The 19,232-nt window shown below is 40.4% G+C and overlaps 1 protein-coding gene across 2 annotated transcripts; it reads right to left on the bottom strand.

The window, feature by feature from the left end:
• Nucleotides 1-592: 592 nt before the first annotated feature.
• Nucleotides 593-19,181, bottom strand: TOX4 (TOX high mobility group box family member 4). 2 transcript variants are annotated; one of them, XM_063454843.1, is made up of 9 exons: nucleotides 19,064-19,181; nucleotides 10,118-10,186; nucleotides 9,764-10,003; nucleotides 7,295-7,555; nucleotides 6,954-7,184; nucleotides 6,568-6,648; nucleotides 4,742-5,443; nucleotides 4,000-4,166; nucleotides 593-1,788 (listed from the first exon to the last, which is right to left on the bottom strand). In XM_063454843.1, the coding sequence occupies exons 1-9, from the start codon at nucleotides 19,148-19,150 to the stop codon at nucleotides 1,728-1,730; spliced, it is 1,899 nt and encodes a 632-aa protein (XP_063310913.1). In that variant the 5' UTR covers nucleotides 19,151-19,181; the 3' UTR covers nucleotides 593-1,727. The 2 variants fall into 2 exon arrangements, with proteins under 2 accessions (XP_063310913.1, XP_063310914.1); XM_063454844.1 differs by lacking the exon at nucleotides 9,764-10,003.
• Nucleotides 19,182-19,232: the final 51 nt, after the last annotated feature.

Below are 19,232 nucleotides of genomic sequence, written 5' to 3'. Positions count from 1 at the left end.
CGTATTTAGTTCACACACAACAATCCTGACATACAAGTAAACCTAGTGGTGGTTTTTAGTTTATCCACAAGTTTAGTGTATAGTATCTTGACAGTTAAAGGACCACTATAAGCAACGTAACTACAGTGTGTGGTAATTCTTATGCTGCCTAGGATCCCCAGATAATCATTCAATTTCATCCAAGCTGGATAACCGTGATTGGCAAAGATTGCTGGGTTAACAGTCCAATTGACCCTGACATCTAGGTTGTACGTACTTGAGATTAATATTGCTGAACTGTATATTTCACATTGTGTAGCTGAAATGGAAGTTGACCCTTAGATTAACTGATAGGAACCACAACAGGGAAACCTGTGCAGCATAACCGCTGCTATATTGCTTGGTTTCCCTTTAAGTTTGTAAACTGTTCTAGTGTGTGGGGGAAGTTTTTAACTTGAGAGTACATTTCTAATACAATTTAATTATCAAAGTAGGAGTATAGGACAAGCATGGCTGTCAAATGACCGCCAAAACCACAAAATGTGTACTTAGAGTTACTGGTCTATCAAAAAGTGCAAAGAATAGATTATAAAACAGTCAAGTAATCAGCGGCTGTTCTAAAATTTGGCTTTTATTTATGATCACAAAGCCAGCCAGGCCTGGGAAAGTACATCAAAATGAATGTTGTCTATCTCACACAGAGGAAGAATCTCCAGATGCTGCCTTGTAAAGGAAAAATTGTATTCAAGACAGTGCTGTGTTCAGCTGGTAACAGTCACTTAATTTATGTACCCTTTATTAGTTATTATAAAGTATAACATTGTAAACACTTCAGTAATACTTTAACCGATGTGATGCCAGAGGCACCTAAAACAATGAGTTCTCTGGCAAAGAACTGGTTAGTAAGCCCTTGCACAGTGGTGGGACAACACCCAGAAGTAATTATTACTTATAATAAAGGTGCAATTCCCTAGAGGACTATAATTTGTATAAGGTTTAACATGGAAGAAATTGTAATTTCTGATGTATTGGGAGCTGTTGATCAATACGTAAATATATCCATTCTAGGATTTAAAATAAAATTTACAAAACAAATCTCTACTTCAGGCCCAGGACATCTCGGACACACGACTATTCATCAAAACTGTATAAATATGTTTATTGAGATTAATTTGTCTTGGGTAGCTTAAAAACAAAATGTTCTACTAAGAATAGGGAACCTCACATTTTGTGGCATTATTAAATACTCCCATCATATCTGCATATAAGATCTAAATCACCCAATTTAAATGAGTCATCTGGATCCATCCCCCCTAAAGAAAAATGCTCCTAAAGTGGAACTGACCAATAGGTAGGTACCAACAGATTTGTACAGTTGAAAAGCGCTTTTGAATTGTGCACAAATTAAAAATGATGTCTTTAGAACAACAAAAACAAAGATGCAAACCTTTCTATACTCTGCCACCCTTGGGTGCACAAACTTGTACTGGCATACATTGTCTATGTAATGGGGGAAAACAAAAAGTCTTCCAGCACACAATGAAAATGCCATCAGTGGAGCCACCGATTACTTATATTTTAATTTACAACCAGCCCCATTTAGAGGGAATAGACCTCTTTCCCAACCCAGCCGCCTTGTCCATTCTTTACATATAGTTATATGTACAGAGCAGTTGTTAAAATCTTCCAGATTTCTATTGTCCATGAAAATAATGGGTCTTTTTCCTGGGGGTCCACTGAAGCTTGGGTTATTTTACAGATGCCAGTGTACCTTGGCTACGAGCAGCAATCCAAGTCATGAAGGTGTCTCTGCAAGAAAACAGGAGAACATTGTGTCAGGCATTGTACTTTTAGACTGAACTCCAAAAAAAGGGAACATGTCACAATATTACGATATTTAATGCTATGTAACACAGACTGTATATGTTTTTTTTTTTTTTATATATTTTTCAATGCTTTCCTAATTAGGTCTTCCCTGCCGCGCATGCGCAATAGGTCTACCCCGCCAGATGACGTCGGCGGGGGAGGAGCTTGGGCGGACCCTGAACCAGCACCGAGGGACATCGGCGCTGGATACAGGTAACTCACTGAAGGGGTTTTAACCCCTTCAGCAACCTGGGATGGGGGGTGGGAGGAAGAGGGGACCTGTAGTGCCAGGAGAACTGTTTGTTTTCCTGGCACTGGAGAGTCCCTTTAATCACACACAGGAGGCTTCTGCAGGCTCTAGCAGACTATCAACAGAGCAGGAGATAAGACATTAAAATGTAATGTTTAAACAATAGATCGGTCTTTACAAAAAATGTGTTTAGAGACAGTGTAGGCCACTTGCAGGGAAAGCGTGACCAGTGCTACATAAACATGAGTGATTTAAAAGGGACACTATAGTTACCAGAACAACTACAGCTTATTGTATTTGTCCTGCTGAACAGACCTTACTCCAGCATCCTACAAATCTCAAGTATGTACAACCTAGATGGCACTAAATGACATGGTCAATGGGCTGGTTAGCCCAGCAATCTTCACGTCACTAACTCTGCCCTCAAAGGGTAGACTCGCATGAAAAGGGGGAGGGTCCACCAGAGTTAATGGCAGGTCAAGCCTGGCATGAATGCACACCAGGCTGCATGTCCATCATGCAGGCCAGCCCACTGAGGGCAGACTCTGCAGAGAGCACAGTTTCAGTTCTTCCTGCAGGGTCCTAGTGTCCTAATCATAGCATGAGTGTATCTATTAATACGCTCGTGCTATCAATATCGGGACAGTTCCCCAGTGTCCCCAAAAGTGGGACACCGTAGAACGAACACAGGACAGGACCAGAAAATAAGGACTGTCCTGTCAAATACGGGACGTAAAGTGGTCTGGGTGCCATGTCCCTCTAGCTTTAACCCTACAACTCCTGTTCTACAGGAACGGCAATGTTTACATTGCAGGGTTTAAATGCCTTTAGTGGTTATCACACTAACAACCACAATAGGAGCTTCTGACGAAACAGCTGAGTGAACCTCTGCTATTTTAATTCGATGTACTCATAAAGGCCATCTGATTGGCGCGTGGCATTTTGCCTCTCATGCATTTCTATGGGAAAATATCGGATTAGCGGAGAATGTCAAGGCGTGCCAGCAGGATGTAGACCGGTGCAGTGAAGACTGAAAGGTAAGTAAAATGCACAGCGACTGAGACATTAGTACAGTTAGATAAAACCCATTGTGTTAGGCATGTATGTTTGTTTTCCAAAATTTATAGTGCTCCTTTAATGCTTCTTTCAATATGAAATATATTCTGATATTCTGTCATACACATTTTCCTGGTTGTCTGATTGCAGCCATTCCACACTGAGCACCATGCAAGTTTCTTTATCGTCTAACCATGTAATTCTGAATTTCATATATGCATGCTATGTCAACCAATTTGCAATGTTTACTCAAACAGACTCTAAAACAGAGGAATCAAGAAGAACATTAAAATCTGTATGGTGTAAAGCAACATTAAAGCAAGGGTTACTCCACCCATCATAACCACTACAGCCTGCTGTTCCCCAGTAATAGGGCAAACCATGTAAAGTGTCAGCTGCTCTGAGCCATTGTATTAGATTCTATGTATTGAAATTTGAGCTAGAGTTCCAGGCTGATTGATGATATCCCAGTGATGCTGCCAGAGGTGAAGTTAGACCAGTGGTGGCAGCTGCAGTGTTAAACATGGTATGCGAATGGTTACTTAGCAAAATACTGCACATACAGACTCCAGGCAACATGACCACTTCAAAATCATTGAAGTAGTCAGGTCACCTGTTGTGACCATTTAATAATAATAAGATAAGACAAGATGAACTGGCAAGATTAGTCAGGGTAAGAGGAATTGGTGATCAGGTGAGTCAAGTAGTGGATGGACTGGTCAGAATAAAGTTATGGATTACAGTAGTCAAAAATGCTCTGTTTTAGTTACATTTTAATTTCCAGTGCTTAGCCCTAGCACATGGCAAACAATGTTTCATACAAGCGTTTAATGAATACATGTACTTACTTGCAATGTTTGACTACACACTCGCTGCTACAATACTCATTGTCCCAATCTTTACTTTCCACTGGAAGATTTTCACAACCTGATCGGACACATCGTGGCTGAGGGGAAGGGCTGCGGGGAGGAGAGCCACTCACCAGCTCCACATCCATTTGAGTTAGTGGAGATTCCTGAAAAGGGTAAAAAAAAAAATGTTAACATTAGAGTGTCTCTTAATCACATATTTTTCCCCAAAAAATTATTAGTCTTTAAATTAAAGTCTTTCATCTTGCCCTGGTAGCGATATTGATCGCACAAAAGGGATTATGGATTTATTCACTACATAGTGGAATTGTGGTGAGTTGATATTCTTGTTAAATGACAGTTTCAAAAGAACAAAATCTTACTGTTAAGTGAGCAAACCTTTTTTTTTCTTTTTATGGTCTAACCTACACTGCTAAATTAAGTGTTTTACACCTTCCTTACAAGAATATAAGGACAGATCTCAGTATCAAATGCCTTCCTGAATTGCAGTTATTGCAAGAACTTCATATGTGTAACTGTGTGCATTTACCTAATAATGGGGTCATCTTAAGACGATTGCGTAGTATTAATTAAGAACTACAAGCTAACTTAGACATTTAAAGCGCATAAACAGCCTGTATTTTAACTAATTACCATCATTACTGCAGTAATCTTTTTTATCAAAAAACTTTGTTTTTATATTATATTCACTGTGGTATTTAACTTTTTACAGAACACTTACTTCTTGCACTACCTCTGACACAAGCTCCACTTGTTCAGGGGGTGAGGTGGGGGCATCAGGAGAATGAGGCACACTGATAACTGGTATGCTTTGCTCCTGAACCTGAACAGCCTGTGGTTGGGGCTGCAAAGGAGGGGGAATAATCTTTATCTGTAGAGGAGGAGGCTGATGTCGCACTTTTTGCATGGGTTGCAGAGGAGGTGGTGACTGCAAGATGGTAATTGAAGGTTGTTGTGCAGGAGCCATATGCTGGAGCCGTGGAGGTTGCTGCATTTGCTGCAATGGTGGTGGGTGTAGACGTGGGGGTAGCTGCATTGCTGCCTGCAATACTGAGCGTGTTACCCTCTGGGCTTGTGGACTGGGTTGTAGCTGGTGTAAAGGAAGTCCACGAGACGTAACCACAGTAGCCGGGATGACCGTTACCATTCCCTGAGACATGGCAATAGAGGTGGGAATTTGTCCGGCTTGAAGCATCTGCTTGGATATTATTATTTTTGCGATTGTTGGTTGAGTGATGGTAGATGCTTGAGGGGACGGAGTGGCTGCAGGAGGAATGGTAGGAGCAGGTGATTGGGTAGATGCTGGAGAAGACATGCACTGTTGGATGCTGGAGACAGTCACTACAGACGGGGAATGTACTGGGGATTCCGATAGCATGCCTTGTGCAACTGGAGGGTCTAACTCCACTGTGTCAACAACAACCTGTGGGTAAATAATTGAAGTAATCAGCACACAAGAAACATATCATTACAGGTGTATTCAGAAGTAAACATATAGAGAAATAATTGTTAATCCTTAATGAATTTTAGAACATATATCCCTATACACCTAAGGGCCACGAATAACATTTTAAGGGCCAGGACAAAAAAAGTACAATGTGATCTTAAGAGAAATAATTAAGCTACTAAATCAATAGTTATTTTATTAATTAATTAAAGCCTCTTTATGTAGAACATGAAAAAAGAAAACCAAAATGACTATTCATAATTTGAGATGGTTTTAAGCACTGAAATTAATGAGAGACTATTGCATTCTTAAAAGGTAATATTTAACAAATATGTATTTGTGAGGTGTGAAAACTAAAATTAACGAAATTCAGAAACTCACACAGTTGTCTTCTTCTGCTGCTTGCCGCCTCCATTTTATAGCTCCTTGTCAATTATTGTTACAAGCTTTGTTCCCAGCACAGAGAAAGCATACAGAGAAGAGGAAAAATGAACGTGTTTCTATTTCTCCTCTTCATCTGCATTGTTTGCCCTGGCTGAACTGGATTACCATGTGATATGCTAAATCCTGAGCATCTCATGAAAAAAGTAACTCACATTATAGGGGATTTTAAAGGTTTTTATTTAATGGTGTAAATTACAAAGAAGTGACAATTCCAGTTTAAAATGTTAACAGTATCAACTTTTCTGAAAATGTTTTTGACAGTTGCCATTTACATGCAAATAGGTTATCTTTTTCCTGGACTTGCAGACAAAAGTCACACTTACCGCATTAGATTTTGGTAAATCAATACGGAGTGTTTTAAAGGATACTCTAAGAACCATAACCACTACAGTTATTGTATAGCCCTGGACAGAAATAGTAGGCTTTCAACATGCCCTTACAGTCCCAGAACCCAAAGTTGTATGGCTTTTGACATATAATGCAGAAGTAATGTAGTTTTGGGTGTGAGTATAGCCCATTTTTTTTTCTCTGCTCAAAAAATCAGTTTGACAGAAAACAGGGGAAAGAATGCGCCATAACGACTACAATATACTTAACTGACTATGGAATATGGAGTCCCTTTAAGTTTTGTCGTATTCCAAATCAATTTATATTACCTGTGACATCTGGTTTTCTTTGTAAAGTGCCAATGCCTTTAGATATTCTTTTTTAGCTGCTTCCGTTTTTCTCTTGTAAACCTGTGAAAACACATTTATACAGAACATTAGAAGTTGTATAGCTTAAAACTGGTATAATGCCAAATAAAAATACATATTAATGGTGATTGCCTAAATTATCATTTTAAATACAATGTTACTGTATCCTTTGCTTGCACACCTGCAAGTGAGCAGAGAAGACTATGGTATAATGATTCATCCACAATTGATGAAGCAATGATCAAACAGTAATTGTTGAAAACATCAGATTTCCGACATACTTCTGTTACAAAAAAAAACCTGTCCTCAAAACTGGCAAGTAGAAATATTTCCACCCACAAAATTACCTGTTTCTGCTCCTCTCCAAGACTGTCCCACATAGAAGCCACAATTTTGGACACTTCACCAAAGGTGGCATTGGGGTTCTGACCCTTAATGGCAGCCTGGGTGTCACGGAAAAAAAGGGCATATGCAGAGAGAGGTTTTTGAGGTTCATTAGGATCTTTCTTCTTTTTCTTGCCTTTTGGGGTTTTTTGCTTTTTTGTCTGCTCTACAATAATATTCTTGGGTGCTGTAATCTGTACGAGAAAGACACAAAAACAAAACCGAAAATAAATGATATGCAAAAAAAAAAGGTGTGGGTACAAGACTGCAATATGAAACAAGATAAGCATTTTAGTTCACTCACCCTTCTGAAGTCTTCCATGTCCTCATCATGTAAAGAGCTGTTTGGTGAAGGGGTGGGAGAGAGGTGATCCTCAGGAGACTGGACAGGGGGCAGGATGGTCCCCCCACCAAGACTGAGACCGAGTTGAGAGCTGAGCTCTGACTGATCAATGGTAGTAAGCTGACTATGAGACAGGAGACCAGAGGAAATGTCTGTCATCGACACATCAATGGTAACTGGGGGGTTGGCACTGTACGTGGTGACAATTGGGTGATCCAGATCCTGTAACAGTAAGCATTACATACAAATTGTATTTTAATTTAAATACTACGTGAGTGCCTAAAAGAATGCAAATAATGCATCCTTTCCCATGGGAAAAAAACCTTACAATTTGCTACTCTTGCGGTGTTGCCTTTTCTTATCTACCAAGGAATGGAAATACACAGGGAAGCCAAGTTTATTGTTCATACACACAAGGAGATAAAGTGCAATACCAGCAGAATTATTAAGTAAAGTGTTAATTGCTGAGAACTAAACAATTATTTAAAGTTGTTATGCCAAATCACCAAATTCGTGATCATCAGTACCTAATAAGGTCTGTAATAATACGCTGCCCAATTCGTGATGAGGAGGTTGAGTAATAGGCAAACTAAATCACACCAAGACCAAGTAGTATGTAAGAATTAACATAATACTTTATTATATACACTGGAATCCAAATCACTCTAATCTTAAAATGCATCTATTGATTATAAATTGTGCATGCATTCAGCTTAAATGCTCAATCAGCTTAATATATCGATATCAGCATAAAGGGACACTATAGTCACCAGAACAACTACAGCTTAATCTAGTTGTTCTGGTGAGTGTAATAGCTCCCTTCAGGCATTTTTATGCAAACACTGCCTTTTCAGAGAAAATGCAGTGTTTACATTGCCCCTAGGGACACCTCAAAGTGGCCACTCCTTAGATGGCCATTGGAGGTGCTTCCTGCTCAGTGCTGCACAGTAGGCAGCACTGTCATTCAGCGTCCCCACGCTCTGCATGGGGACGCTGAATTTTCCTCATAGAGATGCACTGATTCAATGCATCTCTATAAGGAGGTGCTGATTAGCCAAAACAGCGTTTGGCCCTGCCCCCTTTCTGATTTTAGCCAATCCAATGCTTTACCCATGGGCAATTTTGATGTTGTCACCAAGGGGGCGGGGCCAGCGCCAGCAGACCCGTGGAGAGCTGGAAATAAGATAAGTTTTAACCCATTCTGAGGGGGCGGCGCAAGCCACCTAAATGGTGAGTTTTCACTGTAGAGTCAGAAATACATGTTTGTGTTCCTGATCCTATAGTGATCCTTTAAGTATCCGCTTAAAATACATCACCATAGGAGAAATTCGTTGTCACTCTGCCACATACGACTGGGGGAACTCAGGCAGGCAGGCTGGCGGGACTTTCTCCGCTGGGAAACAGCAAAGACCTGGACCACGCGTCCGTGATGCAGATAAGTAAGCTCCCTCCTGAGTGCCAGGTTACCTCATCTTTTATACCTAGTCAAAGGGTGGGCAGTCTGTACAGGTCCACCTTAGATTCTCTTATCAGTGCAGCCCAGCAAAGACTTGTCACATGCGTTGGGTGGGACTGGCAGCTGGCCAGGCCGTAAAGGCCCATCAAAGGCGTCATGCCATGTCTGTGTGGTTAGCTTATCTCTTATCTATCTTCTAACACTATACTACTATCTTATAAAATGATTGGTTGTTAGTTTCATGCTATACTTTATCTCTTTGGGCATATTCCAGGTCCTGCACTTAGCCTGACCCTTTCAACTCATGCTGTGTCATCTTATGGCTTATGCCTGAATTCATCTGCGACACATCCAGGTCTGTGTTTTGTGACATGCTTGGACATGCTTGAGAGACTAACACCAATTTACCTAATTAATATTAGGTTTGTTCAATATCCATTAGTGTTACTAATTAACAATCATTAATATCAGGTTTGCTCAGTAGTGATCAATCAATATCACTTCAAAAGTGAATTCTAATTTTATGCAAAACAGGATGAATTTAAAATATTTTCCATATTTTCGCTCTTCATTTCAGATATCGTGGCTTTAAATGTAAAATTCATGTTGATCACCCTACAATTCAATCTTTAGTGAATAATTCGGAATGTGAAGTTTTAACTCACAATATATATTCTTAAACCAATAGATTCACATGTGCCATGTCCATTAAAATTAATACAATAGTGCAGATGCAACTTGTTTTCTTTTTAATATGAATATTAAATGCTGTGACATATCTTTTACAGCTTTATGTCAGAACAACATAACAAAATTAGTTGGCCAGTCTTAGTTATGGAAATGTCACTTGAAAAGGTGATATATGGCTCTCCAATGGTAAAAATAGCCCATAAGAACATGGTCTCTGATAAATAAATCATAGTTTAAGAGAGCCTGTTTTCATGCATATGCCACAAATAAAAATATTTTTTTACCATGGCAAGTCCAGCTCCAAGCAGCCCTCCTGCCTGCTCCATCACCTCGTGGGTCATCTCCACTGGCATGTCCAGAGTCTGTACCCCATATTGTGCAGCAAAGCTACTATCCTGAACTGAAGGATCTCCAAGGTCATCAAAATGCCCAACAACATCAGAGACAGCCAGAGAAGGATCAGAATCTAGAGTAATGGGTGGGATTTCAAACTCTTCATCACCCAAGCTAGGTGTGTGAAATGTCTAGACAGAAGAAGAAGGAGGGAAAAAAAAAAAAAAGAAGACATTTAGGTGTCTCAGATAGTGCCACACATTTGAAAAAAAAATAAACTAAACTAAGATATTGTTACTACTCACCTCTGTCCCAGTCAGGAAGGGGTGCCCAGATCCAGTGATGGTCAGGTAACTGTCACTGCCTCCCGGAAACTGTAAGTTAGAAGAGACAATGTTCACTAAAAGAATGCAGCATCTTATGCAGGTAAGAGTTGCAATTCATCACACACCAAATTATAAATACTAAGTCATCCTATGTATTTTTTTTGCGTGTTGTATTAATATAAAATTGCGCCTTAATGGTCACTCAATATCAACCAACAAATCAGAATAAATTGACACACCTTATAGTCGTGTCCCTGTCGCTAACTTTGCTTTGCCCATACAGAAGCTCGGAGGAAACTAACTCTAGAGTTTCGAGGTCATAGGATAGACCACAGCCACTGTTTACATCATGTGATGACCATGAGATCCGTTCCACCATCAAAATGATCCAGACCAATGAAGACATGAAGAACAATGTACAGGAGTGTGATATGAGCTCTCTAAATAGCACACAATTGAAGGTCAAGCTAGTTTTAGTGTACTAATGATCTTACATTTTAGTAATAAGACAAGGCGAGTATTTTGCATATTTTTCTTTTTAACTCCATAGCAGCAAAGAAACAAGAGCCAATCAGAAACAAGTAATATGAATATAAGGCATAGTGAAACCAATCACTTCCTCTTTCTCTATGCAAAATCACAGGTAAAACAGAGAAAACCGTGAACAGGCAAAAAAACGTGCAGAAACAGCATAGATCAGGGAAGCCCACCAGAAATTAATTAAAATGAAGAGAAAAGGTGTAATAGGCTTAGTCATACAGAAATAATCGTACGAAACAATGATATAATGCAAGCAATCGATGAATTTCAAATACTTGAATCATAGCAGAATAGACAATATCCCTTTGATAACAATATGCAAAACAGGACGAATGCCATATAAAAATACCAAAATCAAATAATGAACTCACAATAAAAACACCCCAACAACAGAAACCTCCATCAAAAAGACAAACAGTAAAAACAAAGAAGGGGGGAGAGAATGTTGGGAAAATACTTGCCTCCTGTCATTCCAAAAATGTTAGTACACTGAATCTAGCATAATATTCAATTTTACACCATGACAGGAGGCAACATATTTTGCATTTTTAACGATTGAGAGAAGAGAAAACACGGCATTGGAAGAACGGAACGGGCCCGAATGAAGATTTAACATCCACCAGGGACAGGAGACAACTAATCCACCTGGCTAGAGTAGTGACCAATACAAGTCTGTAAGGACGAATGTAGGAATACTACACTTGGTAGTAGAGGAAACCTTTGGAAAGTGGCATTCTACCGATGCAGCCACCATTGCATTGATCATGGCCTGGAAATGTCCTAGAGGGTTTGGGGTATCCTTCATAGTCAATCACAATTACAGGCCACTGGGGCTCACCCAATATACAAAGTACCACATGGCCAACAAGTATGTAGGCAGACAGACCACAACAAATTCCCATTAGTCACTAAGGGCAGTAGGTCACGTGAGACCAGGTGCCTGAGGTATGGACCAAAGTGTACAGATAGTTTGACAGTATAAAATCAGGCACAGTAAGTACAGGCTGAATAACAAAAGTGGTCAAACAACTGGCGTTCACCCAATATAGAAGACAGCAAAGGCAGCCTCCCTTCAGCAGCACTATTACAGGTAAGAAATATGGGGGCTCACCACATAAACCAGTAGGCAAGTAAAACCTCTTAGGGTCAATACACTGACCTTAAATTGGTCCCCACATCCATGCATATAGAACTGCTATAATACAGGGAACACACTTGCAGAACCTGCAGCAGGAGCAGAGACACAGGAATGCACTGTGTAAATGCGATTTCTAATCTCAGCGCTCGCTACCACGCAGGTGCACCAAGATGGCCACCATGGATCTTGCAAGATCCAAGATGGCGCTGCAAACTACCAATGATCTCCTAAGATCGAATGGCAAGGTAATACAGTAGACTATCCCCACCAGGAAGAGAGAAACGAACAACAAAAACCCGAAGGGAAAAACAAATACACCAAAACAGGCCGGTAGAGAAAAAAAAAAAGACAGTAATGGGGCACGCAGAGCCTGCTGGAAAAGGGACAAATAAAGCACAGTAGTGTGCAGGCACAGCCTGCCAGAGAAAGGGGTAGACAAATAAGGACCAGTAGTGTGTGGGTGGAGCCTGCCAGAGAAAATGAAATGACAATATTAGGGCAGGTGGAGTCTGCCAGGAAAGGGAAAGATAAAGCATGGTAGTGAACAGGCAAAGCCCTGCCAGAGAAAGGAGTAGTAATTAAGGGTCAGTGGTGTGCAGGCAGAGTCTGCCACAGAAAAGTGAAAAGACAATAATGGGCAGGCAGAGTCTGCCACAGAAAAGTGAAAAGTCAGTAATGGGCAGGCAGAGCCTACTAGAGAATGAGCAAATGAGGCCCAGCAGTATGCAGGCACAGCCTGCCAGATAAAGGACCCAGTAAAGCCTCAGTGTGCAGGCAGAGTCTGTCAGAGAAAAGGACAGAAAAGTAAAACAGAGGTGCACAAACAGAACCCACACTAACACTATCCCCAAACAATAAAATAAAACATCCGTAAAAATACAGCGAACTGACAATAATACAAAGACCGTGAAGAGAGCAGAAACTCTGACCTGTCTTGTGGTTGGAGCAGCAAATAAAGAGGAAGTGTGTGGTTTCACTGTGCCTTATATTCATATTACTTGTATCGGATTGGTTCTTGTTTTTTTCTATGTGTCTTTGCTGCTATGGAGTTAAAGTAAAGAAAGACACGCAGAATATGAAGCCTCCTGTCATGTAAAAATAAACATACCAGCATGATAATTATTAAAATAGTTTAACAACAAGAACACGTTTAAATGAAATACGTCCAAAACAAGTGATCAACCAGAGCCATATGTCACAGGTTCAATAAAGATCGAAAAGGGGTAAACCACAACTAATGGCAGTTACAACTACAATTCTACTTCCACTGATTGTTTTATATATAGAATTGGGTAGTTGTAAATTGACTTGTGAAGCCAAATATCTGAATAGGAGAGCAACAAAATAAACAAACAAGAAAAAAAAATATTAGTGGCTTATATTGCCTCCAAAAAAAAGAAAACTTTCTAAATTAGAATTATTTCAAACTACCTTATCGCTGATGAAAGTGAGTTTAAAACATCTGAAATCCCAACATGGAAACTATACATGATTCACCAAACATAGAACATTGTTTTAACTACAAAATTGAATTTAGAAGGAACAGTATCCATAATCTATGGTAAAATATTGAACATAATGCCCAGTGCATGATTAGTGCTTAAATTAACATAAATTAGACACCTCATAATCTCAGGTTGCCATTCTATGTATGCTTCCCTATTTTAGCAGGTCTATATTTTGTGAACATGGCAATACTTAACCCCTTAAGGACACATGACATGTCTGACACGTCATAATTCCATTTTATTCCAGAAGTTTGGTCCTTAAGGGGTTAAACCTCTTGAAAAATATCTTGGATCACTATTTATACGGTCCCAGTTTATATACATAGCTCTAAATCTTTAGGAAGTTGCTACATTGTTTGTCCTGTCATATAGATAGTTTGTAATAATAGATATCTATATAGATATAGATATATTATTACAAACTATCTATATGACAGGACAAACAATGTAGCAACTTCCTAAAGATTTAGAGCTATAGAAAACTAATCTAGCTGAGGAAAACAATATTGGTGCCTTAAACCATAACACCTATGTACATTCAATTGGCACTTTTCTTAAAGCAGATCTAACACCGTCATTAGTTCACAACAATTCAAACTTTAGTAAATAACCCTGTTAGTAGAGCATACCTTACTATAGGCACCCAGACCACTTCAGCTTAATGAAGTGGACTGGGTGCCAGGTCCATCTAGGATTAACCCTTTCTGCTGTAAACATAGCAGTTTCAGCAAAATGCTATGTTTACAAATGGTTTAATCCAGTCTCTAGTGGCTGTCTCATTGACAGCCGCTAGAGGTGCTTTCGCGCTTCTCACTGTGATTTTCACAGTGAGAAGACGCCAGCGTCCATAGGAAAGCATTGAGAATGCTTTCCTATGGACTGGCTGAATGCGCGCGCAGCTCATGCCGTGCATGCGCATTCAGCGGATAACGGGAAAGGAGGAGGAGAGTCCCCAGCGCCGAGGGAGCCCGGCGCTGAAAAAAAAAGTAAGGGATTAACCCCTTCCTCACCCTAGAGCCCAGCGGGAGGGGGGGGCCCGAGGGTGAGGGGGACCCAAGGACCCTATAGAGCCAGGAAAACAAGTTTGTTTTCCTGGCACTATAGTGGTCATTTAAGCTAAAGTTATTTTGGTGACTAGTGTCACTTTAAGTATGGCTAGAGCATTTGGAAATAATCCAGAGGAGTATCTCCTCTAAACAGCCAACCTAGTCCTGCAAAGTCTTCAGTGATTATAGCAACCCACCCAGACATCAGTTGAGACTTGAGGAAGGGTGAAAACAAGGACACTTTATTAGGATTCTATACATATATTTATACAACTTCCGCAGCATGGGGTCAGTAACTGAAACATTGGTGACCCTTCTGTGTTTGGGAGATGGTCAGATTAAACATTACTAAGTTAATTAACCTAGACATATAGGCACCTAACATGAATATCCCCAAAAATAACTTGAAAAATACCAATTGCACCACACACTTGGTATCCCCGGATAGCCCATCCCAGAGTGCCCAGTCTGTCAAAATAGTGCCCTGATCCCAGGGCCGCGCATGCGGCGGAAGAGGGAGGAGAGAGCCCGGCGCTGGAGAAAGTGTTTAACCCCTTCCTCATCCTAGAGCCCGGCGGGAGGGGGACCATGAGGGTGGGGGGGACCTAATAATACTAGTTTGTTTTCCTGGCACTATAGTGGTCCTTTAATGCTGGTAGGGTGGCAAATGAGTCATAGCAGTGTGAGTAAAAATCTTTTGGTGCAGTCAATGGTGTTTATCTATATTTAACTAATTTACAGCAGATATATTAGTTTTGGTTATGTAAATCTACACCGCAGAAACCAGTTTCCCCAGTGTGTAATTATTTAGTGTATGGTACAAGTTTCTCACTTGAATAATTTAATTTTATTCCCAAAACACTGTAAACCCAGCCTCCTCTGTGCACAATACTTTAATACAATTACAGCAATTACATATGAACAAACAACATCTAAACTTAAAAGGTTTTACATGAACATCTGCATACAACAAAAACTAGAATAATGGGGAGAAGCAATAAATCAAGCTAATAAACTAAAAATGGTCAGCTTACATAAATTAAACTTTAAAAAATAAAAAAACAGCAAGTAGTAAAGTAATTACACTTTATTCACACATAAAGTAAAAAAAAACAAAAAAAACACCACCACATATAAAAGTGACAAGCTTAAAGGGACACTCCACTGCTCAAATACAAAAATAATGTTAGTAGATATGTCCCAAACGAAAATGTGCATGCATTTTCTTTCTACAATTTTTCATTGGGGTATACCTTTAACCACTTAAGGACCCAACTTCTGGAATAAAAGGGAATCATGACATTTCACACATGTCATGTGTCCTTAAGGGGTTAGGGGGTTAAACAATGCTTGCAAAGCCTCCAGTTCCCGTCTGCAGCCTTTGCAAGCCCCCTCCCCTCTACTAACCCTGCCGATGATGTCTAATTACAGACTTCCCAATGCAGCTCAAAGAGAAGCCTTTGCAATTGCTGCCACTTGAGTTTAGCTCCACTGAGCTAATCAAACCAGGAAGTCTGACAGTTGTCTGCTTGAAAGCAGGTGAGGGAGTAGGGCAGGAGGGAGGAGGAAAGGAGGAAGGGGCAGAGAGGAGGGAGTACTGTTAATTATAGAAGTGTCAATTTCTACTGAAATCTGCATTTTTAGCAAAAAAAACATTACAAAAATTAAACACCATTCTCACAAAGCTTTAAAGCAAGCTTAAGTACATCAGGGGTCTGGAGTGTGCCTCTAAAATCCTTATGAATAATCAAAATCTAAATGTATATTTACATGAATAAATGGATACACTCCCATGTTCCAAATCACTAAATACATGTATTGATGGGTGATAAAGAAGAAAACACTTGATTCTCTGTAAAACTGAGCACGTGATGTACACCAAATTAGCAAATTATATAAATGCATTTCCCTCAGAAGGAAGATCAACATACTCACATTACCATCTCACCCTTTATAAAATTGACAGATGATTCAAAGATGTTGCTATTACTAAATTGCATGGTACTCATTTTACAGTCCTTGGAATGATCAAAGGCTGATTAGGTCCTTCCATAATCAAACCTTGTGTTCTTAAACCTATCTTAAGAACAACAGGGTTTATTTGTGGCTTGTGTATGTAAATGTGTCTGTAATTATTGTAATAAGTACAAAGCCTCAGACAAACATGGAGTCTGGATATGATTTTTCTTTGTAATTTATGTTTAGAATAGTGCAGTCAATTGTTAAATTAATAACCATTTATTATTATTGCCATTTATATAGCGCCAACAGATTCCGTAGCGCTTTACAATATTATGAGAGGGGGATTTAACTATAAATAGGACAATTACAAAGAACTTACAGGAACAATAGGTTGAAGAGGACCCTGCTCGATCGAGCTTACATTCTATAGGAGGTGGGGTGTAAAACACATTAGGACAGGAATATGCAGTCAAATAAGGTGGGTTGTCCTTTAGGAGAGAGCAAGAGACAGATATGGGAGGTAGAGGTTACTCTGGGAGGCCATAAGCTTTCCTAAAGAGATGGGTTTTAAGGCACTTCTTAAAAGATGCAAGACTAGGGGAGAGTCTGATGGAGGTAGGCAGGCTATTCCATAGGAAGGGAGCCACCCGCGAGAAGTCCTGCAAGCGTGAGTTGGCTGTACGGGTACGGACAATGGACAGGAGGTGGTTACGGGCAGAGAGGAGAGACCGAGAAGGGACATACCTATGGATCTGTGAGGAGATATAAGAGGGGCTAGAGTTGTTCAGTGCTTTATAGGTGTGAGTAAGTACCTTGAATTGACTCCTAAAGCATACAGGAAGCCAATGTAAGGACTGGCAGAGGGGTGAGGTGTGAGAGAAACGACTAAAGAGGAAAATCAGTCTGGCAGCAGCGTTCATTACGGACTGTAGCAGTGCAGTACGGCTTTTGGGAAGACCAATCAGGAGAGGGTTACAATAATCCATGCGGGAAATTACTAGAGCATGGACAAGCTCCTTGGTAGTATCTGGTGCAAGAAAGGGGCGGATGCGGGCTATGTTTATAAGATGGAATCTAAAGGATTTGGCAACATGCTGGATGTGAGGCCAGAATCAAGTATGACACCCAGACAGCGTGCTTGCAAGGATGGACTGATGTGGGTAGCACAAACTTGAAGGGAGAGCGAAAGAGGAGGATCGGTATTAGGAGGAGGAAAGATAAGGAGCTCAGTTTTAGAGAGATTGAGTTTTAGAATGCGGGAGGACATCCAGTCAGAGATGGAAGAAAGACAAGCAGTGACACAATGCAGGACGGCAGGGGAGAGGTCCGGGGAGGAGAGATATAACTGGGTGTCATCAGCGTACAGGTGGTAGCGGAATCCATGTTTAGACTTGGCTTATAAATTTCTTCCCTGATGAAAGTGGTTTCTGACTTTTTAATAAATAAAACCAGTAAAATGTCTATAATAAAATATCCAAGTAACATGTTTAATTATACTCATCTAGTTGAAGTGGCCTGGATGCAATGCCCTGTTTCCCTTAGTCATGCAACGTAAAACATTGTTCACACTGCAGTACTAAGACTGACTCTAATGTCTACAACACAGCCACTACAGGCACTTCCGGAATTTTATCGGGCTTTAGGTCACCTAACGGACGCTGGACTCCTTACACTATTCATGAGAACATCCAGCTCCAGTAAAATCCCCATAGGAAAGCACTAAGACAATGCTTTCCTTTGGGAGGGCCTAATGAGCTTGCTGCACTGGAATTGGGTAAGAAAATAAAGGGTTATTTAACAATTTAAATGTTGGGGAGGGGGATGCGAGGGAGGTGGGGGCCAGAGAGCTCTATAGTGTTAGGAATGCAACTTTCAAATAAAAAAATATCACAGCTTCTCTATTTTAACCTCATTTTTACTGTTTAGATTCCGATTAACCGCATTTCAGAGTTTAGTGAATAAACCAGTTTGGATCAGTAAATGCCAATGACATGAACCTAATGAACCTGTTCTCTGCTGATAAGAAACGTTTTTCCTTGAGTGGTGCATGCTGTGACTGGCTAGGTCACTTTTTGTAAGCCAGCCAAGCAAACTGTTGTGTGGTCTCATGTGAGTTTCATGTTTAATACTAGGCCACACAAAAAGAAAAGTGTGTGTGTGTGTGTGTTGCTTATAGCAAATGCTGAAAAGGATTTGCCACTGGTGTAAAACAAGTAGGGATAGCTGCAGGATTTAATTAGGGGCAGATTAATCATAATAATGTGTGTGTCCCAGACAAGCGGTGCTATAATAAGCTGATGGAATAGATGGCAATGTCTCATGCAACAACATGTACATAAGTTTGAACCGGCTGAGCACCTGGGTGAATGTAGTTGGCTGAATGAAAATAATAAGAAATGTAATTCACAAGAGATACAGTGCCAGAGGTCAGTTAGCAGCCTGGACTGTATGAGCTCATTGCCCCCATGTGTTACAGCATTGCTCTATTTCATTGTATCACATTAGACTGGTGTCTGTGATAGCACAGGGCTGCCGCACACAGTGGTATTGTATGTGGATAATACCAGACTGGTATAGTGTCAGGATAATGTCTTGCACTCACTCCCTGCATTGCAGCCTTACATATCGTTTCACTGGGCACCATGGCACATCTACCGGTCTCCCACGGCACAGTGTATCATAAATAGCCGTTTATTTGTTAAACCGTTTCTTAGCATTTTGCTCTCCTCACCTCCATCTTCACATCCGAATATTCACCTTCTTTTTTTCTTCTTTTTCTTTCACGCTTCCTCCGCCTCCACCAACATGGCGACACCATTCGTTTCCGGCGGAACACACGGCGCCATGTTGGTGGAGACCGGAAAGCAGGTCAGGTAAAGCGAGCTGGTAGTGCATATAGC

This window comes from Pelobates fuscus, chromosome 5 (genome assembly GCF_036172605.1).
Source record: "Pelobates fuscus isolate aPelFus1 chromosome 5, aPelFus1.pri, whole genome shotgun sequence".
Lineage (NCBI taxonomy): Eukaryota > Metazoa > Chordata > Amphibia > Anura > Pelobatidae > Pelobates > Pelobates fuscus.
The sequence above is the reverse complement of the archived record's forward strand: the minus strand, read 5'-3'. Positions and strand labels throughout refer to the sequence as shown.

Coding starts and splice junctions, on each gene's coding strand:
- TOX4 (XM_063454843.1), bottom strand. CDS start 19,150: ATGGTGTCGCCATGTTGGTGGAGGCGGAGGAAGCGTGAAAGAAAAAGA. Junction 7,556..9,763: donor TTGGAGCTGGACTTGCCATG/GTAAAAAAATAT, acceptor TTACTGTTACAG/GATCTGGATCACCCAATTGT. Junction 1,789..3,999: donor TGTGTAGTCAAACATTGCAA/GTAAGTACATGT, acceptor GTTTTCTTGCAG/AGACACCTTCATGACTTGGA.